Source organism: Dromaius novaehollandiae, chromosome W (assembly GCF_036370855.1).
Source record: "Dromaius novaehollandiae isolate bDroNov1 chromosome W, bDroNov1.hap1, whole genome shotgun sequence".
Lineage (NCBI taxonomy): Eukaryota > Metazoa > Chordata > Aves > Casuariiformes > Dromaiidae > Dromaius > Dromaius novaehollandiae.
In genome coordinates this window covers 33,500,170-33,524,704 of record NC_088130.1, presented here as the reverse complement: position 1 = coordinate 33,524,704, position 24,535 = coordinate 33,500,170, and the positions used below count along the sequence as shown (strand labels likewise).

Below are 24,535 nucleotides of genomic sequence, written 5' to 3'. Positions count from 1 at the left end.
CTCCGGTTTATTGTTCAAGCTCTATGCATTAGTGTACAGACACTTGACAGAAATATTACAGTACCTCCCCTTCTGAGCAGAAAAATGTGAAGCCCCCTCATAGCCTTCGCCCTTACATACTGCCTCCATTTTCAGCTCTCCCTCTCTGACCTCTGGGATAAGGTCTCCATCTGTGGCAGCTGACATAGGTTGGGCCTGGATGAACTTCAGCTATAAGGAAGCAGGCAAGAAAAGGAATATAATTTAAGGGTAATGTTAACATGTTAATTGCTGTGAAAGCTGTGAATGTGTTGCTGCAATGTGCGGAAAACCTTTGAGGGGGCAGATGGCGGGTGCCAGCACCAGTGCCAGATGATGGTGAGGCACTGTAGGAATTGCATGAGTGAATCTGGTATTCTCTACCCAGTCCTGTAACTGGCATTGTCCAGGGTCACTCTGGGAGAGACCCAGAAGAGACCCCAAGACAGGCCCTGGAGAGAGAAGGGAGAGACTCCCCAAGTACCTGGGAGAGACCCTCCAGGACTCCAGGGCCCTGCCCGGACTGTGCACAGCATGGCCGGAGCCACCGCACTGACCTGCCAGACTCCATCCCTGCTGCACCATCTCCCCAGCACAGGGCCAGGAGCTTGTGTCACATGTAATATTGTGCATATATCTGTGACTAAACTGTTTTGGTATCCAAGTCCAGTTAGTGTCTGCACTGTCAGTTTGGTCTGAAACCATGCCACCATGCACAAATAAATGTACCTGAAAGCCCTCCTCACCAATTTAGCAAGCCTGTTCATGTTGACATCATCCAGTAAGAAGGACATACATGACCTGTATGAGTCTGAGCCTGAAACCTTCCTCTGACTACAAGCCTCATTCACAAGTCTTGAAATTTCTACAGCTACAACAAAGTGCTGCTATAAAAAGTGACACATTCAGTTTATATAACAAGGAAAACTGGCAAGCAACAAGCAAACAAGGAAGCATTTCAATTAAATGCCACAGTTATGAAACAATGATCATAGCTAACACTGTCACAAATATTTTGAATCTGGCCACAAAGACCAATTACTCCAAGACTGGAAAGGAGTAAAAAGCAAACAGAAGGAAAAACTAGATATGCAAGGATATACAACTCTGTTTAGCCCAGAGCAGTTGCCGAAAGTATGGACTATTTAGCTACTAAAAGCATAATGGGATTTGTGAAATGAAGAGGAGTAACAGATGCTGGCTCAGACAGAGGCTGTTAGATCAGACTTTCTAAGGCAGTAGATCATCAAAAGTCTTACTGAATCTGAAGCCTGGTTATTGAGAAATTACCAGAATAGAGGAAATCTGATTTAAAAACTGGATTTCTGGAATTTAAGTTTAAAATTCTGGGCAGTTGAGATTGTGGAGGAACTAGCAATTTGTTTGGATTTAGTTTTATGGCATAATAGCTGTGCAGTAAAGGCCTCTTTAAAGGGTCTCTTCAATTTGGAGAAATTCCCTTGAAATTTGTGGCTTACATGTACAGCAATCTTCTGATTGTACAGGAAAAAATGTCACACCTTCAGGGACAGAAAACAACGACGATGATTGGATAGACTGCCAGCAGGGATGGGGAATGGCTGAAATGTAGAAGACTGATAGCTGTATTTTTGTGGCCTCTATGCACAACTGTTTTGACTTCTCAGTTTATCTTCTCTTACAGTTAATGCCTCACAGTTTCATTTACTATAAAACAAGCTTCATGGTATTTCTGGGAGATAGTAAACATTCAGGAACTTTGTGGCCAACCTTTGCTAGGGGAGAAGGAGAAATGCCTCACTGACATACTGCTGGGCATTGAACACAGGGCTATGCTGAAGGGGCCTTTTCTTTGCATCCAGACTGAATTTTGCTCACATGGGGTTTCTTTCTTAAGTTGCCCTGATCTGGTGAAGCACAAAGCTGATTTGGGGAAAAATCAGTGTTACTGCTATTAAAGCACCCCCAAAAGATGAGTGTTACCATTATAACTATTTTTTGAAATAAGCTAAATTGTGAAGGTGACAGTCCATCACCGTATAATACCAGTTATAGGCTTCTGAGGACGAAACACAACTGAGGAGTGTCATAACATGCATGTCAGTGCCCAGGCAAGTCTCTACTCTCAGCACTTTTCCTTTGCACCCTTCTGCACCCATTGATCCCTCAGTGATCACTTGGCTCCAAACATCCATGGGGACATGCAGGAGGGAGGAGGTTTGAGGCCCCATCCTCGCTAGTGCCACCTGGGCTACCACCTACGCCTCTTGGAGCCAGGAGCAGGCTGCCCTCTACTCACTCCTGTGGCCTCTCTGGTAAAGGCAGGAGCACGAACCTGCTCCCAGCCCCCAGCAGAACTGACAAATGAGGTAAGGGATGTGCACCCCATATCGAGGAAGGGAGAGTGAACAATGCATGAAGGTGAAGGAGGAGGAAGGAGGACCAAAGACATAAGTGTCATCACCAACTACTCAGCTGTGCAGTGGGCTGCAGTGGTGGGATTTGCCTCTTAGACCATCCTGAATAAGACTGTTCAAGCCTGGATGCTGATGAGTATTGACAGTTCACTGTACTGGCTGACAGTAAGTTCCTGCTTACCGCAGTAAGGGCTAAAAATATTTTTTCAGATATTATTTTTCCCTTTTTGCTAGTCAAAGCTTTTATTATGAAAGACAACTTTTAAATTATATATATAGAGCGAAATTTGTATATGTATAATTATATATATTTTGATAGTCAGAAGTTTCTCACAGAGACAAACATCTAACAAAATAAGGATGTAAAATGGAGGGTCTTGTGGGGTGTAAAGTATAGTCTGAAACACAACTCTACTACAGGCTTTACTTACAGTCAATATATTTTTGCATTGCTTCTAATCTAGGCAGGCAACTTACATAAGAGGATCTCTCACTTCCCTTCTAAATCTCTTCTCAGATGGGACGTGATCTCCCACATAGGGAAAACCAGACATTACAATATTCAGTTAAATGTGGCAGATAGTTGTTGAAAGTTTGCAAGTTTGGTTTTCCATCATACATAAAAGAAGCTTTAGATTCAAATACATGAACCAACATTAAAAGATTACACAGACATTAGGATTTTAAAGGTATTTTCAACCTTTCTGTGAGGTGAGGCTTTTCTGGGAATAAGACTGTACATAAGAGAGTATATTTTGACTGTGATTTTTTTTTCTTGTTGTAAGTACTCTGCTAGTCTACATTAGGTGGAAAAGATGGGTGTTAATGACTCTAAGAACCTAATTTAGCAATGTCATCTGTCATCAGACTCACTTAAGCTTGTCTAGAAGGAACATATACATAAAAAAGGGTGAGAAAAATCCCCAAAGCCACTCTTGAAACTTTCATACTGGAAAAGCTGTTAATGATAAAAAGGGCTGACATATAAAAGGAAACTCACTATACCAAATTACTTACTATAACAAATTAGGGTAGTATTACAGCACTTAATCACACAATTTAAGACTGAACTTTGGTAGGTATTAGTTATGGCAATTATAGCATCTCTTTTCTGCTGTAATACCATCTTAGTAAAAGGACATAATGCAAATGTCAGTGACATTCTCACTGGTTTATCTCCATTCAAACCCTGATTTAAAGAATATCTGAGTCTTGGTATAGTGTCTAGACAGGCCCCATTATGAACTTTCCTACCTTTTTTAGGGAGTATTTTGACTGCATCTTGCTTGGAGATGACAAACTTCACATTTTATTTTGCTAAACTTACATTGCTCAAAGAAGATTTTGATTAAAAAATCCTTCTCTATTTCATTGTACAGTTGCAAGTAACACCTTCAAATATTTATTCCCAAACTAAGCAAACAAATAAGCATTTTCTCTATTTTCTTCAGACAGAACTTAACTGTTACCCCAAGATGGTCAGCCACTGATTTCTCTCTTTTATTCAGTATGTCTTTGAGGACGGAGAATAAGGAAAGATAAAAATATTTCTTAAAGTACAGCTGTAAAGCTGTACTTTTTGACAGCCTGATTCATAGATGTAGGCTGTATTTGAAAACATTTCTAACTCACTTTTATGTTGCAAACCAATTAGGTTTTAAATTGACTGTTCCTTTAATGTCACCATCTGTTTTAGGATTATAGTAAAATTTGATAATGAATTCTACCTTGTGTGGTTTTTGAAGCAAATCGTGTCCAATTCTCAGACGTTTTAATGTAAATTAGGTGCATAACATTGCGAATCTAGGCCTTTGAGATTTAACTCACACTTTGTGAATAGTCCAGGCAGTTTTAAGCAGAAAACCTCGGTATCATTTCACAGTTCCATATAGGGCAAAAAATGGATTTCTGTAATCATTTTATGTACCTGCTGTATTTTTACTGTTCCTAAAACAAGCCTTTTGGAGATGTTTACAATATGACACAGATACTGTGGACATTTTTTGTTTTTCCTTTTTTTTTTTTTTTTTTTGGACAGTTCATACAAATCTTCTTTTGGGATTGCGGTAAAGCCCTTTGCAGGATACTTCTCCATTGAGGCAACATACTGAATTCTCGACACTTTAGTACAAGCAAGCAAAAACATGAAGTTTCAGGGAGACAGGCCATCACATAACTACAAAACATAAATAATACTGCACGCCAAGAAGATACTCATCTGAGTGGAAATTACTGGTAAATTTCTGGCATGTAATGAGACAGTCATAAACATAAATCTCTACAACTGATGGATTAGATGTTAACAAAGCAATGAAAGGCCTAAGCAGTATTCCTGATTTTGAAGCACCTCCCCCTGTCTGCAACTCAAATCCAATTTCCTAAGCCTTATAAATTTAGGACACTGTTTTCTAGAGTGAATGTGTGTCACACATTCAGAGGCCACAATGTTTTTAGGTACCAGAGAACACATTTAACTGCATGCTTCTACAGCTGGCCCATAGGCAAAGAGGTGGTCTTCAGACTGAGTGAAATTTTCATTAGACCTCATCCTCTCCCCATTTTCTCTAACAGCAACTGGGAAAAAATTCAGAAAGACCTTCAGACTCTTTCCTACCAAATATGATACAGCAGTAGGGCCAACTTTCAGTTTGTGTAATCAACCCAGTGCCATCAAGGTCTGTATTTTAGATTTCTTGTTGGGAGATCAGTTGTTTTGATTAGTTGTTGGGAGAAAACACATCTGTGAACAGTCAAATTAAGTTAAATCTTTGTTTGGTGCAGGGAGGAGGTATCCAACTGTTTTGGGCAGCAAGTGTCCTGTATACTTTTAGCCTCAGGAAGGGGTCACAGGCCATTCACCATTCTGGAGACTAATCAGTGCTTTTGGGAACAGACTGGCCCACTGTGGGTGTATCAAATGAGAGCACTGTGCAGACTGATTTTGCTAGGAATGGCATATATGTGCAGGTAATTCTCTGGGTATGCTGGAGTTGCTCAGAAAAGAAGTGAGCTGTGGCTGTTAGGATAGTTCATATAGCCCACTCATGCTGGCTCTTTCTTTTGGGGACCTTTGTGCCTTTTTGCTCATCAGTTGACCAGGACACAGGGGTAAAGCAGGCAAAAGATTCTCAGCTGCAGCTGACAGTAAAAAAACTGTTGCTGCCAAACACTTGCACTGAACTATGCTGCACCACTAAGAACCTTACAATGCCCCTGTGCAGAGCAGGGGATGACGCTGGTGTCGCAGATGAGTGGAGTGTATAGGAGAGAAGCAGCACTATGTTTTTTTACAGTAAGATAGTGCCTTAACAAAGTGCAATTGCAAATAAGATAATGATCTAACGAGGTTTGATGGCAAGGTTCACTCATTTACCGTGTGGAAGACAGGGTCAGTGTCAGGGAGACCCTCCTGTTGAGTCATGAGGTTCAGAAAGGACCCCCTTGTTCTCCAAACTCCTTCAGAGAGGAGCCTGAGTGCTGCTGGATCCAATCCTACTCCCAGACTTGGTCAATGGTTTATGTCTAAGGATTAGGTGCAAAGTGTGCAAAGAAGACCCTCCCATTGAGTTATGAGGTTCAGAATGGACCCCCTCGCTTTCCAAACTCCTTCAGAGAGGAGCCTGGGTGTCTAAAGGATTATGTGCACAATCAATTAGAGATACAGCACAGCAAAGTTTTGCGAAGTTTTGCAAAGTTTCAGCATGCTATTAGTTTCAGCATACTATTAATCACATCTGTCGTGGGTAAGGAATCTCTCGACCTCAAGGAGTAACCTTGAGAGGCGTCCCTGCTCAAGGGGAGTTTCCGCAGTGCAGCTCGCTGCTGTACAAGAGAGCTCAATGGGCTCTGGGCTGCCCCCTATTTATGGGGGGGAGATGATTGACTCATAGTCATATTTGCATGCTAGACAGGCCTTAGTTGGTGCTTGCTCAATTAGTCCCTGCCTACATGCTGTTTATGGGGTGGTCAGATTGAGGGGGAGAGCGCACATTGGTGCGGGGGGAAGGCGCACAGCATCACAACTGGTCCATGCACCCGACACACTTGGGAACTACCAGTTCAGCTAAGAAAAAATAAACAGGGGACCACGATAGAGAGTCAAGCATAACAATGCATGATACAAATCCTGACCTGTTCTGACTTACTATCTTTAGGTAAACAGACTAGATACTACTGGAATCTGTTGGATCTAAAGATTCATATGAGAGTAATGAAACAAAATAATGTTGACTGGAATACTAGAAGAAACTGCTACAGCTGAAAACTTTCCAAAGCAACATTTGTTCAGACCAATAATAAGAACTCATTTTAAAATCCTTAAAACAATTTATTGCTGCTATAAACTATTATATTGGCAATACCTTGAATTTTTTATAGTTGTATATAAAAACGATTTCTTCTTTGCAACAAATTAAACTAGCTTGTCTACCTTCAGCAATGTGCCATTATACTAAAAGCAAACTGTATTTGGCAACCCAATTTTACAAAAGAACTATAAAAGAGCAACATTTATTGTTAACTCTTTTTACATCTCTGCTTAAAGTAAAAAAACAAAATACGGAGTGCATAAAATGCAGTGATTTTTATTAGCAAATATCCCTCCAAACCCACTATTAAGAAAAGCATTTAAAATTATACGATGTGTTCCTAAGTATATGCACATGATTTACAATAAGCAGCATAAGAAACAGATTTTTTTTTGTAGGCTTACTCTTCTTAATTACTGCATGTTCTTGAGCACAAGAAACTGATCCTAACTCTACCAGAGCCTTTGGGTACTACAAGGATGAAAGGTAATAAAAAAACATGGAAATATAATACTAAACATGGATGAGACTCCTCAGTCCCCCTTCAAGGCACTTTGTCAAAAACTTAAACAGAAATATAACTTATTATTTTAGTGAAAATAAGCCTTACACTCAGGAGTACCATCACAAGAACATCACAGAATTTCTTTGCTTCAGTGATAGTAGATACAGTTGTTTCTGGCTCTATAATTGTAAGTGTAGGGAAAGAGTCATTCCCTGTCTCCTCTGGGCTATGCCTGTTTGCAGCACGGGAACCCTGTGTACCATTCAAATCCCTTTTTATACAGCATTTTCTCAAACTGAGCAAAGATTCCTTACCTTCAAACTCTAAACACCATTTTTACATCCAGGACATAAAATTCTCTTTCACATTTTTTTTAAATAATAGCTTCATTAGTTTGGTCAATAACTAATGAAGACATTAAAAGTAGCAATTAATGTAGCCCTGAATATCTGGATTTTAAAAAGCACCTTCCTAAAGAGGTGCTTAGTCATATTCTAAAAAGCATTAAAGCACCGATCTCCTGCTGAGTTGTGTAAGTGAAACATATGATTTTAAGTTTATACATGTCTTTAGAAACTGTATTATCTGTACGGTTTCTTTCCAGAATACATCCTTCTGCAGTCCTTCACCACAGTTTATAGTTCATTTAGTTTGCATATAATTGGGGGAAGCATCATTAATAGAAGACAGATTGCTTCATCTCTCTTTCATTGCTTGCTGGAAAAGTTCCTTGACCTATGCAAGGATAAGCATAGATATATTGGGCTGTGCTGTCCTCAGTATAAATAATAGTGATTAGAATGTGGTTTAAAGAGCTATCAAATTTGGCAGTGCTGATTCAGGGTTTAAGAATGTAATATGTCGAGGACAGCTTGCACCTGGGTATCCTATCGGAGCGGAGAAGCATGGACTGTTGAGTGTCAGTCCTCGTTTCTTCATCTCTCAAGACTGCCTTAAAGTCATTCTGCAAGGACTTCATAAAGGGTGACATCTACAGACTGAGAGGGCACAGGGGAAGGGAAATAGATGTGTTCTGTAGAGGGCCCTCTGTCTCTAGCAGTATCAGGAAGCATACTGTGCAGTTTTCATTGAACTAGCAAAAAGAGAAAAAGAAACAGAATGTACAGAGCTCCTAAGTGCCTTTCTCCGAGTTATCATTTCAATCCCTGATGAAAACCCCCTTCCCAGACAACCTTGACACTCACATAATCTTGCAAAGCAATTTCTCAGATCTTTCAATTCACCTACAAGGCCTACTTTGAGGAATTCAAAAAATTGTCCAATTTCATTTTTCTCAAAGGGAAAAGTCAAGTAAGCCCCATTAATTTTAATGGACAATTTAGCAGTCTGAGGGTCTTTTACTGGCACTCAAGTTCTGTCACCTTTTGGATGTGCAATATGAAAGTGAAAGTTCTTTTATTCTTTTGTAAGCAAGACGAGATCTACAATTTACATGTGGAATGGGGGAATATAACTCTGGGACTCCTCTCTCAGAAACCTTTATATACCAGAATGATTGCAGAATGTCATCATTTGTGTTTCTCTTTTCCTTTTCTGGCTCCAAATAATAAATTGAACAATAATTTCTAACAAGCAGGTACACTGAGAAAACTCATATATGGCTGTCAAACCAACCTTCATATGAAGCTCCAAAGTTGCATCACATTCAAGAATATGTTTCATTAAATAATTAAAAAATGCATCATTTTCTTAGGTTTCTCTCTCATAGTAAATCTTTATTTTTCTCTAAACTTGCAGTCAATTTAAATTTGTACAGTATTAAAGGCTGGTGTATAAATTTCAGCTTTTTAAAAAACAAAAAGAAATCTGCAAAGATATTAATAATTGTTTCACGATAATGAACACAAATTATTGTAGGGTTTTTTCCTATTCTGAAAATTCAAAGACTATCTTACCTTATTGAAACAAGAGGATTATCTTTTATTTATTTATTATCTTTTATTATCTTCCCTCTAGCACACAGCAAGTGGAGCAAACTTTCATTTATTGAAGATACATTTGTCATCCCAAAGCACCTGAAATATTCCCATGACAAAGATCATGAATTTTCAAAAGAAAGATGTACAAATGATAGTCAAATAGCATACATGATATTTAAATTAGCTTCACTCTAATGCCAGATTCTATCTCCTTGTTTATGTAACAGACCTTGAACTCATTTTTCCAGTTAACTATCACTAATAGTTAAACTTGTTAACAGTTTATTAGCTAATCACTGTTGAAATAATTTATATATGATCTTACATGACCCTACATGATCCCTAAGCTGAAAAGTCAAAATAAGTCTGCCCATACACAGTTTGGCAGTTACTTATGCTAAATGTACTGCAGAAATACTATTGTGCAATGTTTCTAAACTACCTTCACATCTACCTATTCACTTCTATACTGAGACAAAAAAAAAAATTGTCAGCATGAAATTCCTCCTCTCCTATATGCACACTGGAACTCTGAAATCCCTGGTATAATTTATTATTCACAGAAAAGGAGTAAAAAAAAAAAATCCAAAAACCAGCTACAACGATTAAAGGATTATACTGCTGTGCCCCATAATGGCCTCTCCTTCAGTAAATGGACATCCATGACACTAGCGTAGTAAACGTCATGATAGATTCACTCTGTACAAAGCTTTCACCTTGTTCAGGGACAGAGTATGTTTTTGGTCACCCAGGGTCACAACTCTCCACCAACTTCTCAACATGTCTATCGCTCCATGGCCTCCAGTTGTGCTCGATCAACTGAGATGAAGTCATTTTCCCGGTATTTCCACCATTCGACCTCAACAGAAGCAAAGGTGTAGCCTGAGTTACAGATCTACATCCAAATTCTCCTTTTGCTAATGTCCTTTCCGCTACCTAACAATCAGATATGTAAGGCATGGCACTTCAGGTGAAAAGATGCATGCCCCTCTTGTATTTTGACCTACAAGAGTTACTTCCCAGTTTGGAAAGCCGAAACGTTGATCAAGAAGGCTCAACAAGCAATTTTAAGTTTCATGTTGCTGCAGCTATACCCCTCCGAACACCTCAACTAGCTACTCGAGCTGTACTTTGGTGATGCGACAGCTCTCCAGTGCAGACATTGTCAGGGGCCGATAGCTGATCTGATGAGCTACATAATTTATATTACTACTGTATATTATTGCTGTACAAAATTAAACATTATAGTATAGGAATATAATATTAGTGCCTGTGTTATTATATGATTATTATTACGTGGGTTTGGGATTTGACTGGATTTAGGATAACACGGCCCTGCTAGTAACCGTGCTTCGCAGCACACAGCCCGCTGCACGCCTGCACCTCCGGCCAGAACCCCAACTGCCGGGCAGCCCGCGCGCCCGTCCATCTGCCCGCCGCGCATGCGCACCGCGTCTGCCACGTGACGCCAACGGCCGCGGCGGGCGGGGGAGGGGGTGCCGGCCGGCGCGTCTATGGCAGCGCGGCCGCTTCCGCTTCCTGTGGCGAGGCGGCGGCGGGGCCCGGCCGCGCTTAGGCCGCGCCGGGCGGCTCGGGGGGCTGCGCCCGCGCCGGGCGGGACGGGGGGGCGCCATGCGGTCGCCGCCGCCGCTGCCCTGGCTCCTGGCGGGGCTGCTGCTGCTGGCTGCGCGGTGCAGGGGGGCGGCGGTGGCTGCCGCCTCCCCGCGCCCCACGGGGACGGCCGGCGGCGCGGCGGCGGAGGCCACGCGGAGCAGCGGCGGTGGCGGCCGCCTGGCCGAGGTGTCGGCGCCGCCTGAGCAGGGCCAGCCCATGACGCAGCGCGCCCTGTCCGTGCTTGTGCTGGCCAGCGCCGCCCTCATCGTCTACTTCGTGATCCGGACCGTACGGTGAGGGCGGGCCCGGGGCGGGCGGCCCGGCGGGGCGGGCGGCCCTGGGCGTGGAGCGGCGGCCCGGTCCTGGCGAGCCCCCGGCGCCGCGGCCTGGCTGCGCACACGCGGAGGGGGGGCGGTCGGGGCGGCCCCCGGCGTGGCGTGCAGCGACCTGCCCTGGCCCTTTCCCGGCCTCTCCGGACGGGCGTCCCGTAGCCCGCGCGAATTCACCTCTGCGCTCTTCGTGGTCTGCTCGGTTTTGCGAGTTTTTATCTCACCGGGCTGCTGAATTTCTCCCTCCTTTGCACTGAATTCTTTTTTTGAGTAAGTCTTTCCTTTTTTCTTAAGTAGGGGGCACTGAAAAAGCTTGTACTACCAGCAGATTTGCGTTTCTCCTTCAAACTATCAATTGCATAGCTGCATTTTTCATGCTCACAGTTACTTGTTATAGTAACAATAAATGTTTGTCTCCTTGTCTTATTGTCCTTGTGGTTCTTTTGCTGTCTCTCTTACCTTTCTAGGCAGGGCCCAAATGTGCAATTATGCGCAAGGTCTATGCATAAGACCTTAGTGCAATAAGGTCTCTGCATACTTTTTGTAGTAGCTAGGATAACTGATGGTTTGGGTGATGAGTACCTTCATCATGCTGATTCCAGAATGGTAGTGGGAAGCTGGTGCTCTGTATGGGGCACTTATTAAAACACACCATCTGAGTAAATGATGATAGCCTGATTTTTCCAGAGCTTTTATTGCTCAGGTGTGAGTAATCTTAAATCTTATTTTTATTAGATTGCCTTTCACTAATCCAATCTTGAAACAAGGTTGGCAGTAGCATATCTCAAAGGAAACTACACAATCTTTTAACCAAACGAAAATGGATAAGGCTACTCCTGGGAGTCCTATCAACTCCTGTTACTCCTAGCTATGGAATTTTGAGTTCTGAGTAGTCTTATGCAAAAGGCCAGAAAAAAAAATCTCATTGTAGAGGCTGGGCAAAGAACGCCTCATCTACTGCCATTATTTTCTGGATAACTGGCAATTATTTGATACTAAGAAGGTTACTATTCTGCATTTGAAAATAGAGTGCTGTCTTCTAGGTGCTGATGTAGAAAGGAAGGTTAAACCTCATAAATATGTTGTTGTTCTAGAATTCTGTGATATGTTTGATGAGATCCTGAACCTCTAATATGGATGCATTCTTATCGTTTGATTTCCACAGAGAAAATCAACTTTATCTTGATAATGTGAGTGTTTATGAATTGGAAGAAGAGAAACTGAACTTTACTGATTCTGTGAGCCAGATGAATATTTGTATTCAAGGCTGTAGCAGTGCTTTTTTCTGTGATTAATACATCCTTTATCTCTGGGGAGAACAGAGAGTTAGATTCAAGGTGATGCTTTGTTTGTGTGTACATATATAATTTAAAAAAACCCTGATGCTTAAGTACCAGAGTTATGTAAAACTACTGTCTGAGAGCAACGTAAGCAACGTAATTCCTTCACACTAATTCTGATAAGCAGAATCCTAAACATGCATAGGGTGTATTTTGCCATGATATAAGCAATCCCATTTTACAGCAGAGATAAGATTGTCCGAGGTCAAAGCTTGTGCAGTGTGAAAACTCAATACTGTTGAAATGTAGAGTAACTCAGCTCTTGAGCTGCTAAGAGTGAACTTAATCTGCCCTACTTGTTATGAGGCTATTTCTTCAAACAAATGTAACTCTCTTTAGAGTTGTGTTCTTTTGCTTATGAAGTTGTTGTTCCTCGAAACTTTATTAATAGCTAGTTGCAGTTCTTTGTTTGAAGAGACATTTCCCTTAGAGCTTCAGTAGCATTTCATACAAAATTTGGAAAACAAATATGTAGTTGCCGTGAGAACTCTTAATTCAACTTTTTGAAGCCCTTTCAAACAAACTTTCTGAATAAGCACACTACTCCACAGCGCTGGAAACTTGAGAAAGTGTTTTTTTTTTTTTTTTTTTTTTTTAATTATGAAAAGAACAATGTTAAAGCATCCATTCCATTTTATGTGCCCAATTAAGATTATGTCAAGTAAGTAGTTTAACAGTTTACAGGATTAGATGATAAAGCCCTGGTGCTTCAAGCATTCATGTGTTTAGTTTAAGTGTATGCATGATTGATTTTGGTAATGGGGCACAAAAATATTTACCAACTGGGTGCCAGTCCATTCTGGGTTTGATACAATTCTGAGAGCTGCACTTCATAACTTTTTCTGGTTGGAAGTGCTTGGCTTAAACATTCAAGAGAGATCTATAGTAAGCAGTGTCTGTCACAAAGCTCTCTGTGTGCCTAGAGAACTTTCTGAAGAAATGTTTTGGTTTAAACCTCGAGTGTTTGTAAAGCATACTCATGAAGGTTGCTTATTCAAGGTAAAGGATGTTGGAAAAAACTTATTAAACATTTGTTTTCCTCTTTCATATCTTTTGTGTGACGTTGAGCAAAAAAACCAAACAAACACTTTCCACCTTTAAAAAGAAAACCCCCAAACTTGCACTTTGTTTTTTGAAAGTAAGCTATTTTTTTTTCTTTGCTATTGCTTATTTTTTCTTTTCTGTTGCAGACCACTTGCCTTGTTCTGTATTTAGGAGCAAGTGTATGCTCTCAGTTCTTCAGTCTTTTTGAGTTGATGGGAAAGCACAAGTGTAGACAATGAGATGAAACAGCTTTTTTTTCCTTTTTAAAGAATTGTTTTAGTGTGTTACTTGATTTGGCATGCTAAGTAAGACTTCCAAAATATGTTCCAGTATGAATTGTGTATCATGGTTGTAGGTTTCTAGGAGGTTATTTATTATGCATTTTGGAGGGTAATCACTGAATTCCTTTAATGGGTATAAAACCTGTAGCTTGTGATTGCCTTGCCCAGAAGAAAGACTGAGTTAGCTTTCAAGGAATAACTTTGAGAACACATTTTTTTGTAATTGATGTAGTTTATAATTCAGGAAAAATCGGTTTAGTTAAAAATATGCATTAAGGGGGGATGTGAATTAGCTATGCAGTATTTTGTAGCACATGGAGTGAAAAAACCTCAGTATTGAAATTTCACTACAGTGGATTGTCTCTGGGACAGTTAAACCTCAGTTCTCGCCTACAGACCATTATCAAACTCTTAAATAATATATTTGCTGAACTAAAAGCATTTCTCATAGGTTATCCTCCTATATGAAAGTAGTCTGTCTTTGGAACTGCTCATCAAAAATGTTAAGGGTTTCACTTTTTAGAAGGCATGTAGTGATGCATAAGTAATATTTGTGTTTGTATTGAAGTGACTGGAGGGGTACAATTCCCTTAGCAAGATTTTGTTTAAAGTCTCTATGACTTGCACCAAGGGTGTCCTTGTACCTAGACAAGTTGGGTAATGTCATATAGCTTATTTGTTCTTATGTGTAGGTGAAAATGATTATGGGAAGATGTCATTCTGTGCTAACATTTCTTTTTAGGGTGAGGAAGGCTTTAGCATTAAGATATATCTATGCTAAGCTTGCTGTTGTCAAAGAATATGTCATATATTGTGTGTATAATTGAGATTGGAACTCTATATGTGTTTTGTGTTTCCTGGTCAACCTTTTATTTGCCCAATTTAAGTAATTGTTAGATCAGTGCTATTATACTTGTTGGTCGTCTTTTAAGAAAAGGTACTGTCAATAATCCTCTTAGAGCAAGACTTGATTAACAACACTAATAAAGTATGACTTTATTCCAGCCTTTTTAACATTTGGTTCATTTCTTGAATTTGCATGGCGAGTTGTAGAGTGAGGAACTCCTGAAGTTTTTAGAAAGCAGTTACAGTCTAGATCTAGATGAACAGAACTAGCTTCACTGCCTGCTTATTAGCATTAAAAAGCTATCATATATGAGAAGAAAATCCATTCTCTCTTTTTTTTTTTTCCTGGGTTTTTCTCTAATGCATACAGTGTTCTTCACTCTGTCACAGTCTAAGGAGGGAGTAGATTGTTTCAGGCTACACTTGCATCCCCGTTATTCAGGGTTTCCCTAAAAGAAGGTGGATGGTCTGTGGAGGCTGCTTAAGTTGCAGCAGCCTATAAGCATCCATTATCCTGCAAACCCCGTAACACTGTTCTGCGCAGAGAGTACATGGCAGGATTCTTAGAAAAATACTTTCCACAGGTACTATGCTAAGTAGATTTTCTGGACTGAGTTAAGGACTAGCATTGCTGTGACTCTTTCACTTTGTATCAGACTGAGGTAAGAATCCTTTTGAACTGCATTCTGGCTTGAACAAAATTTGCCTCTTCTAACTGAAGTAGTGTTTGACACGGAAAATTCCACGTTTTCCTGAGATATGCATCGGTGTGTTGATACACAACTCAGTCAATGACTGGAAAAGACTTTGCCTTAAAATAAAAATTCTTTGACTTAGATCTACCTTCTTGCTTTTTGTTTTTAATGATTCTCCCGCCACTATTTGGTGCAGACATTTTCAGTAGAGGTTTGTACTTGATGCATTAATGAGCTTTCAGAAATCTTATGGTTATGTAATTGAGAATACATTTTTGTACAGGAAATTTTTGGGGTCTAAGCTAACATCTAACTGCCTAAGATGAGTGAAGATTTTGAAATTTCTGTCTACAGTCTTTTTTGGAACTGTACTCACCCTCACCCTGCAAAGACACATGTCTAAATAAGGTGTGGCCTATTAAAAACATCTGTGCTATCCTTTTAACTTTAGTCTTTCGACTAATCTGTAATTAAGTTGTTTTCATATCGCTAGTAATTGTTAGCAGTTTCTCAAGAACATTCATCTGAATCTAGAAATTCAGGACAGGCCAGTGATGATAATTTTGTGTTATTTGCAATATGGACTTTTGCTATCACTGACTTAAGGTTGTTCTGAACTTGCAGTAGAACTTACTACTATTTTTCCATAATGGAATGAAAAAGAAAGTTCTCTAGTGAGATTGACAGAAAGATTTTGACTATACAAATAGCATGAAATGCATTTCCTTCATTACTGTTATATTTGTGTTCAAAATAGTTTCTAGTCTGTTAGAATATCCAAGAGCGTTTGTCCTAGTACTGATTGTGTAGCTCCTAACTTTAAAAACAAAATAACTCCCCCAATATTTATATGAAATATAATTTTATTTTTAATCACACTTTCTTCTTAGAGTTTCAAACTTTTTTTCTACTTGATACTTTGTATTACACAACTTCTTTTCTACTGTGAGGACTAAAGGCCAGATAAAGAAGAATGAATTTGAGCTTGAATTGAAAGGTGAAATTTGTGCATCTGTCTCTGTCTGATTAGCCTTAGCTTTTAACAATAAAGTTAGGTACTTTGAGTTCTGCTGCAGCGCATGTCTGGCAGTCTTAGCGTTTTGGCACAGTGGTTGTAGCTGTCTGAAATCAGGGTTGAGGGTGGAAGAAATGAACGTGATTTCTTTCTATACCATCTGAAGTTGGAAAACTTTGAGGAGAGGCTTGGATTTTACACCCTGCTCCATCCTAAAGCAGTTAAATATGTTTCTCAGTTCCAGAAGGAGATCTTATTTACTGGGGTGACTGCTGTTGTGTGTCCTTTTGAGGTTGCATTTGTTTGTAAAGGTTGATGCTTCCCCTAGCCACACATGAAAAGAAGGAATCCTTTAAGAACGGGCAGAATTCAGGACAGAATCTGAAGCTGTGAATCGAAATCTCATATCAGTATCTCGTATAAGGTGGTTTAGAGTTGTGCCACAGTGTAGGGCAGAGAGGTGATTTTACGTAGTCCTTCTTTGGTTATTAGCTCTGAAGTATCCAGTATTCACGTTCTTGAATGTTGTGAATACCTTTCATAGGCACCTAGATTGGGTTTGTAAATTCTGCTTCTGGAGTTTCTAAAAGTAAGTTTTGCAGTTACCAGTGTTTCATTGAACTTAGCCCTAAATGCCTAGCAAACAACTGTTTTTTAAAATAACTTGTATTGTTTTTCAGTCTAATAGCTTTCACCTAGCTGCTGTTTTCCAAGTATACACTAGCTGTAAGTGACTCTACTAAGCTTTCTGTATAGCAGACGCCTTTGCGTGCTGTGTTGGTGATCTGAGCTCCTGATCCTCAAAGACTTGAGCAATGCATATAGAAGTAGTTCTGTGGAGCCAAATGGATCTGCTCAGTGTGCTTATGTGGGACCCAAGCTCGAATAGAGAAGCCGCAGAATGTAGTAAGAAAAGCAGATGCAGACCCACTGATCTGTGATAAACACTGCATCTTAATCTTAAAAACATAAATCACTTCATCTTCCTTCTACAACAATACTCTACATGTTTGGTTTTTTTTTTCCCCAAAGTGTGGAAGAGTCCTCCTACAGCTGAGGACATGAGGCTGAGTATGGCAGAGCAAATAGCCAAGAAATAGATACATGAATTTTAGGTTTTGAAGTTAAGAAATTGACTTCTGTTGGTTTCTTGATTGCAGTAGCAGTGACCTTGATGGACACTGAGTATCTGCTGGATGTCATTAGGTTTTTCATTGTGACTTTGTCTGAAAAAGCTTATTCTGCCCATGTGTCTTTTTTTCCTTCAAGGATTTGTTGTGTTTCACACTTCAGGTCAGACTTTTAAATAAGTTGGCATATAGTGTAAGAGTACATTCATAGATAAGCAGTGCTATTAATACAAGATATTTATTACTCATTTCTCTACAAAAGAGATCTTTGGGTTTTGCAGATTCGGTGCTGCACGTTACTACTATCGCTATTTACCATATGGATGGTTTGACTCAATTAAAAGTAATGAAACTTTATTACCACTTGTGAAGCCTTTTATAGGTATAAAGTTAAAACATGATGAGAGCAATGGCTTGTTGCATCTCTGCTGCAGTTCTGTTCAATTTCTGTATCTGATTCACACTGCTTCTTCCATAGAGAAGCATAAAACATCTAGAGAAGATGTAAAAATACAGTTTTCCTCATTCTCTAGGATCTCCAACAAGTATGCTTACCTGGCATTTGTGTTTATCTAGCAAGTGCCTGTATAGCCTTTTTGTATTCACTGCAGTAGTAGTGTATAAAATTGCAGGTGACATTCTTGTTGGCCTCAATCATTTCTTGTAAATTCTTGACCTCTAAATTTCACCAAGCTAAGAGTGCACACTTTACATACCCAATTTTATTTTTAAATATGGTCAGTATCAATGTATTTGTATTTTAAGGAACAGTTTTCTTACATTATTGGAATAGAAAGTAACTGAGGATTTATAGAACTTAAATGTTTTAAAATACATTTCAGACTCAGAAGACGAAACAGAAAGACACGGAGATATGGAGTTTTGGATACAAACATAGAAAACATGGAGTTGACTCCGTTAGAACAAGATGATGAAGATGATGATACCACGCTATTTGATGCGAATCATCCTCGAAGGTTTGTATATAGAAGCTGAGTGTATTTCTAGTAATAGAAGTGAAGGAGTGTGGATGAGGAGCAGTTTCACTGAGAAAGCTCACTACTGTGTTACATATGCATGTAGTTGGAGAAGAGCTGTCAGGATCACTTGAATTTTAAATGGGCAAGAATTTAGTGGGCAAGAAGGTAAACTTAGTACTTCAGCTACTCTTGATCTACTGGAGAACACCATTTTTCTTCAGCATGTGAGTCGCAGAGAAATGGAGAGGAAGGTAGGATGTTTGTGTTACAAACACAGTGTCATTACTGAAACTTTTCTTGAAGTCCACTGCTAGTTTTTACATTTCTTTTATTCTTTTTCTTTTTGGAGGCTCCTCAGTTCTTCCTGTGCATTCTCTCCTACCAGTTCCACTGCCAGCAACTTCGTTCCACTTTCTCTTTGCTGAAGTAAACAGCAGTTGATAATGATCCTGCACTAAGTTTTAGATTTGGTGTTGCTATGCAGAAAGGTTCATATTTTTTAGTCACACTCTGAAACTATATAGATACAGGAAAAATTTCTTATGTCTTCTCACACTTAAATATTGGGATCTGTTTTTTAAAAAAAAATCTTAGAAACTTATTTTTTGCAGATGTGAAGATTTTAAACTTTTTAATGTTATGTTTCTTATGTGTAGATAAGCTGTCAAGTTTAAATGCATCTGTCTTTGTAAATTCTGAACTTTTTTCTGTTCAAAAACTCTTTGAATTGAGACAAGATGCTTTTTAACTCTTGTCAGCTCCTCTGGGATTTGGAATTGCAATTCAAACTGAGTAAGTCCAGCAGGCTGCACATACAGAGATACTAGACTTGATAGCAGAATTCTTACACTTACATTTGAGGGGGAAAATTTACTTTAATGAAAGTAATTTATAGTAGAAATATCTATCATGTATCTAGTATTACTGCATTTGGCATTAGAGATAGGTCATGTCACATCATTTGTGGTGTGAAGAAAAGCATTTTCCCTTAAAAAAAGAAAACTCTAAATTGCTTAAGAAGCAATCATAGTCATATGCTATAGTCATATCACAGCTTATGATGTAGCTAAAGCGTGTAAAGCAGATACTGTTCTTATCTGCTTTATGTACTTTAGTTACTTGGGTATTTCATTCTTGTCTTTGGGATGAATGAGGAAGAAATGAAAGTGGAAAAACTAAGGATAGAAGCATGGTTTAGACTGAGGTGTTTTGTTTTTATTTTATTTTCCCCATTTTGTTACACAAAACATGTCCACGGGTGATGCTGGGGTATATATATATGCATCATTAACTGCCCCAAACAGAAAAGCTGTAGAATGCAAAACCAAAAGAAAGAATCTTGACAGCTTCTAAAAATCTAAACAGGACTGCACCAAAGATCCTAACTATTATGCCTTTTGAAGAGAGTAGAGAATATTTTATTTCCCCTTAAACTATCTTGGAAACTCATTGTTATTGGACTGACTAGAAGCTGATGCTTATCTCATAGGTTGTGTTATGGTTTGCCCTACTTTCTGTCTCAGTACAGATTTTGTCAAACTGTGCCCTGACTTAATGTTTTTGCTGCTACAGTTTGTTTTTAGCTTTTGTTGAAATTCATTTGCTTTATGTTTAAGAAATTAACTTACATTAAAGCCAGCTCCTTACAATGACAGACAGCAGACTTTGAACTGCGCTTGCCCTCAGTTGTGATATCTAACAAAATTTTCACTTTATGATGTAATGTTATAGTTTGAAAAAACTGTCTTGTTTTCAAAATACTCAGTCTCTCTTTAAATGTAAGTACTTAAGTACTACAGGGAATCATCACTTAGTTTAGCTATACCAAACAATGTGGAAGTATTTGAAAGAAAATTTTCGATCTAGTCGCTTTCAAGAGTAGTCCTCTAGAATGCCAGGTAGTATAAGCAGTTCAAGTACATTAGCAGTGTTTTATTTGTCTGATACAGCTACTGTCAGATAAATCAAGCATTTATGTTAATGGATACTAAAGTGTGTAAATAAGTAACTATCTCTTTGTTGAAAGAGCTTCTTCTAAATATGTTGTATTTGATTTAAAAAGAAAACATCTGTTTCAGCGGGTGAAACAAAACCTGATATATTGGTCTGAGTCATAGCCCTGAAAAAGTGGTGGTGGGAGGGGGAGTGGAATGTAATGTTTGAACATGTTATACCCTGGAGTAAACATATAAATAGATGTAACCTATAGCATAGGCATACATTTAGTTCTGTCTGGTGGGGCTGTGAAAAGGCCCAAGGTTTCATATGTTGACTTGCAGAAGAGCTGGTAATGTCAACTTCTGAGTCAAACTCTGCAAGAACAGGATTTGTATCAGAGTACCTAACCACACTTGCTTTCAGCAAATGTTTCTGTTAACTTGTTGAGGGAAGCTGACTAAACAGAACTGAAAATCTTCAAAAGAGAATGACTATAATAATAGAGAAAGAAAATGTTACTGTTTCAGGATAGCTCAAAAAGTGCTTAAGTGATCAAAATCATTGTTTTGGTAGTAGGAGCTTGAGAAAATAAGTACTTCCAGTTATGTTTAATCAATACGAAAAAGTGAATGCACATGGTATGTATACTGAGAGCTTGCTGTGTTCTCCTGTACAGGGAGAAGCTCTCAATTTTACAAGTTAATTTTTATCTTGAAAAGTGTTTTTGTGTATGAGAAAAACAGTGCTGGACAATGTCAGTCCTTCCCATAGATGTTTGGGTGAACTGCTGGCTGAAATGCTGTCCAAACCCTACACAGTGATGGCATGGAGAGAGAAGTTTGAAAACTAGCATAAAGTACTTTAAAAAGAAATTTAAAAAATCATGATTGGATTGTATTCTTTCCCTGTTAATTTCTTTCCCCTTGTTGTAACTAAATCTTTTGCAAATCCATCCTTTTAGCCATCTGCATTTAAGCTCAATAATCTGTTTTCATATTATTACCCAGCCAGAATGACCAAAGGGAGTACAAAATGCATAAGGACTCAGACACACTGAGGACAACTTGATGATAATGATATTTGAATATTCTTAGTAGATGTCATTAAGCTTTGTCCTGATGTTTGCAAAAATTCAGAGCTTTTTTTAAGGTAGCGTAAAGATGCAGTCAGGCTTAGAGCAACTAATCGGAGAATAGCAAGAGGGTCCTTGGTTATTGAGTTCAGTCCCTTGCTGCCATAGGCAACCAATGTTGCAATTTTGCTTAACTGCAATCAAGAATGAGCTTATTCAGTTCATAAGTTTCTTGCACTCATTACTCATAATGGAAGGCATTTCAAAAGCTAACCACCAGTCACAGAAAATTAGGCTTCTAATCTACATGTTCTGGTCAGTTTATATGCATTTGTTACATGTAACGAATTATATAAGCATTGTTATGTATACTAACAGTTGTCTTTTTTTCCCCTTCTTTCTCTATGACCTGTTTATATACTGCAGTAGTATCTACTCTGCTTTCACTTTTCCTGACTAAACCAAGATCTTTATTTAAGGTGATAACTGTACAGCACGGTCTGTTAGAGATTTCTATAGGCTAACTTTGAGTTAGCTGCAAAGTCTATGACTCTTCACAAGGCTGGGCAGAGACACTGACTTCTTACCTAAAATCAGTATAGCAGTATCAGTATATTGTTGTGCTGATATGGTTATTACTTCTAGTTTTGTTACTGTTTCTTTCAGAGCTCTATGAAAAATCTCCAGTGTCCTCTGCTGCAATACAGATGTAACTTAAGTGTCCCCTCGTTGTCCTCATCATCCATGTAGCTGTTCTCTGTGCTTCTTTTCAGTTTGAGGCATCTTACTTGGATATCATTGTTGTTCAGTGACATATTACTACATATCGAAGTTTGAAATTCTAATCTTTGGTTTCCCACTATGCAGCATAGGCTATATATTAGTTGAGGTAGAGTATCCTAAGATCTCATCTTTGTTTTTCAAAGTGGTCTCATACTGAAAATTTATAGTCCTCATTAGATCACTACATGTGCTAAGTACTTGCTGTACTGCAAGGCACAGGGTGAAGCATATATTATGTGCGACTTGGTGTTTGTGATAGCATTCTGGTTATGTAATGTCACCAAAGCTTGAATAGGTACTCAGGAGCTTTGAAAGTTCATTGGGCTTTAATCTTTTCATTATTCTTAAAGATTGTACATCTTAAATATTTGGATTTAAAAAGTTTTTTTAAAAAATGTGGGATTAGAAGTCTAAATTAAACTTTTATTTTACTGCACATATCTATTCCCTGTCTAACCTCTTTCAAAAATATACAGCATGGAAAGCAATTTTTGAAAGTACTTGCACATGCTTGCACTCTCTGAGAGAGCAGTCTAAATGAATGCTGTTTCATGACAATTTGCCTCACTTCATTAATATCATAACTACAGTTTTACACAGGTGACTTGAATGAACAAAATGTTGTGCCTCTGCTTTTTTGTCTTAAACTTTGATCTTTAAAAGTGTATGCTAAAGTTTCACTTGAAACAGGGCATTTCAGATTATTGCATATGTTTCTTCTGTTGCAGATAAGTACGTGCCTTTCAGTGAAAGAACTTAATCATGAAACCAGAGAAAGAGACTACTCCATAGGAGGAATAAGAACCAAAATAGCAAGGGGGTATGGAATTTGGGGGAATAATTTAAATTGTGTATATTATGGCATCCTTAATTTGTTGCAATAAATACTGTACCAATTTGTTGTACCTTTTTGTATATATATGTAGAATTCTAAATGTAAAGCCTAAGGAGCAAGTGTGCACTAAAATCAAAACCTATTTGGAAGCAAGATTACTTCTAAAACAGGGTATTTTTTGCTTGTTCTAAATCTTGTATGCCATAAGTGTGGTATACACTTTTTTTTCTACAGTAACCTGGAATGTTAACTAACTTTTTGCTGATGTAAAATTGTAAGTAAATGTAAGTAGCATAGCCTCTGTGAACTCTTCATTATTGTTGGAACTTGATTTTAGTTGAGGAGATGCTTTACCCTTTACAAACAAAAAGCCAGACTACTGCCTTTTGTGTTAAGATTTTTTTAAAACTAAATTAACATGTTGTATGTAAACTAAGTGTACAAATAAAAATGTTTACAATGTTCCTAGCACTTAGCGTCATACTTCAACCGTTTATTGATATTAAGGATATGACTGATGTGATCTTGTTACACACAGTAATGCAGCACATTTGTGCTGTTAAAATTAGTGGTTACAACCATACAGTCAATTAAGTTCCGAGGGCCATCTTCAACTGGTGTGAGCAGACATTGCTCCACTGATTCCAGGGCACTACTGGCGTATGCCACATGGTGTCAGTGTTCAGTCCTATGGTCAACATAGGGCTCAAGCCTTCATGTAAGCTTGTTTACTCTTGTACTGTATTTGAAATATAGAACAAATAATACACTTCTGCCATCACTCTAAAATGAAAAAGTTACAGCAGAAGCAGCTGTTAATGTGAAATGTGTGATTAAAATCTACCTTAATGCAGTTGCCATTCAGCAGTTATGTTTTTTAGCTAACACCATAAAACTTAATTTGTAAGACCAAAAGTTTTGGGATTTTTTTTTTAAAAACTGTATCATAGTTTCCACAGGAGTTCTGCTGTGCAGATTAAATGTTCAAATTCTAGTTCACTAGTATTACTGCATAGCTATATTAATTCTGTGTGTGTATGTATATATATATATATAGTGTATGTATATATATATATATAGTATCAAGGTATAGACTTGCAGTATTGGTGGACCTGACTGTTTCCTGAAAGTTCCTGTGATACGGGATATGGGGGAGGGGGATTATCTTCCTTGAATCTTCAGTCCTCTCTTACTGTTTGTGAACAGAGTAGGAATGCCTTATTTCTCTCTGAGGCCATATCTACAATGACAGGTAGAGTCTGCTATAAAGACATTTGTAACCCTATACCAGCTACTGAATACCTGTAGTTACCCTATGCCTTTACTAAAACATCCTCACTTTGCCCTAGTAAAAGTTCAGCTGAGGTCTGAAGTTCTTTTGAATTCAGCTGATGCCAAACCAGCCTCCCAAGGTAGCATTCATCTACAGTTTGCGCATGTGCTGCATGCTGCTGGGAAATGTATTAT

General features: G+C 38.7%; 1 protein-coding gene across 1 annotated transcript; it reads left to right on the top strand.

Moving 5' to 3' along the window:
* The first annotated feature begins 10,658 nt into the window (after nucleotides 1-10,658).
* Nucleotides 10,659-23,539, top strand: LOC112988502 (membrane protein FAM174A). Its single transcript, XM_026109059.2, has 3 exons — nucleotides 10,659-11,073; nucleotides 18,303-18,437; nucleotides 22,962-23,539. The coding sequence occupies exons 1-3, from the start codon at nucleotides 10,799-10,801 to the stop codon at nucleotides 22,963-22,965; spliced, it is 414 nt and encodes a 137-aa protein (XP_025964844.2). The 5' UTR covers nucleotides 10,659-10,798; the 3' UTR covers nucleotides 22,966-23,539.
* The last annotated feature ends 996 nt before the right edge of the window (nucleotides 23,540-24,535 follow it).

Bases quoted from the DNA above. Each gene is read 5' to 3' on its own strand.
- LOC112988502 (XM_026109059.2), top strand. From the start codon at position 10,799: ATGCGGTCGCCGCCGCCGCTGCCCTGGCTCCTGGCGGGGCTGCTGCTG. The intron at 11,074-18,302 runs GTGAGGGCGGGC...AATACATTTCAG, and splicing joins TTCGTGATCCGGACCGTACG to ACTCAGAAGACGAAACAGAA.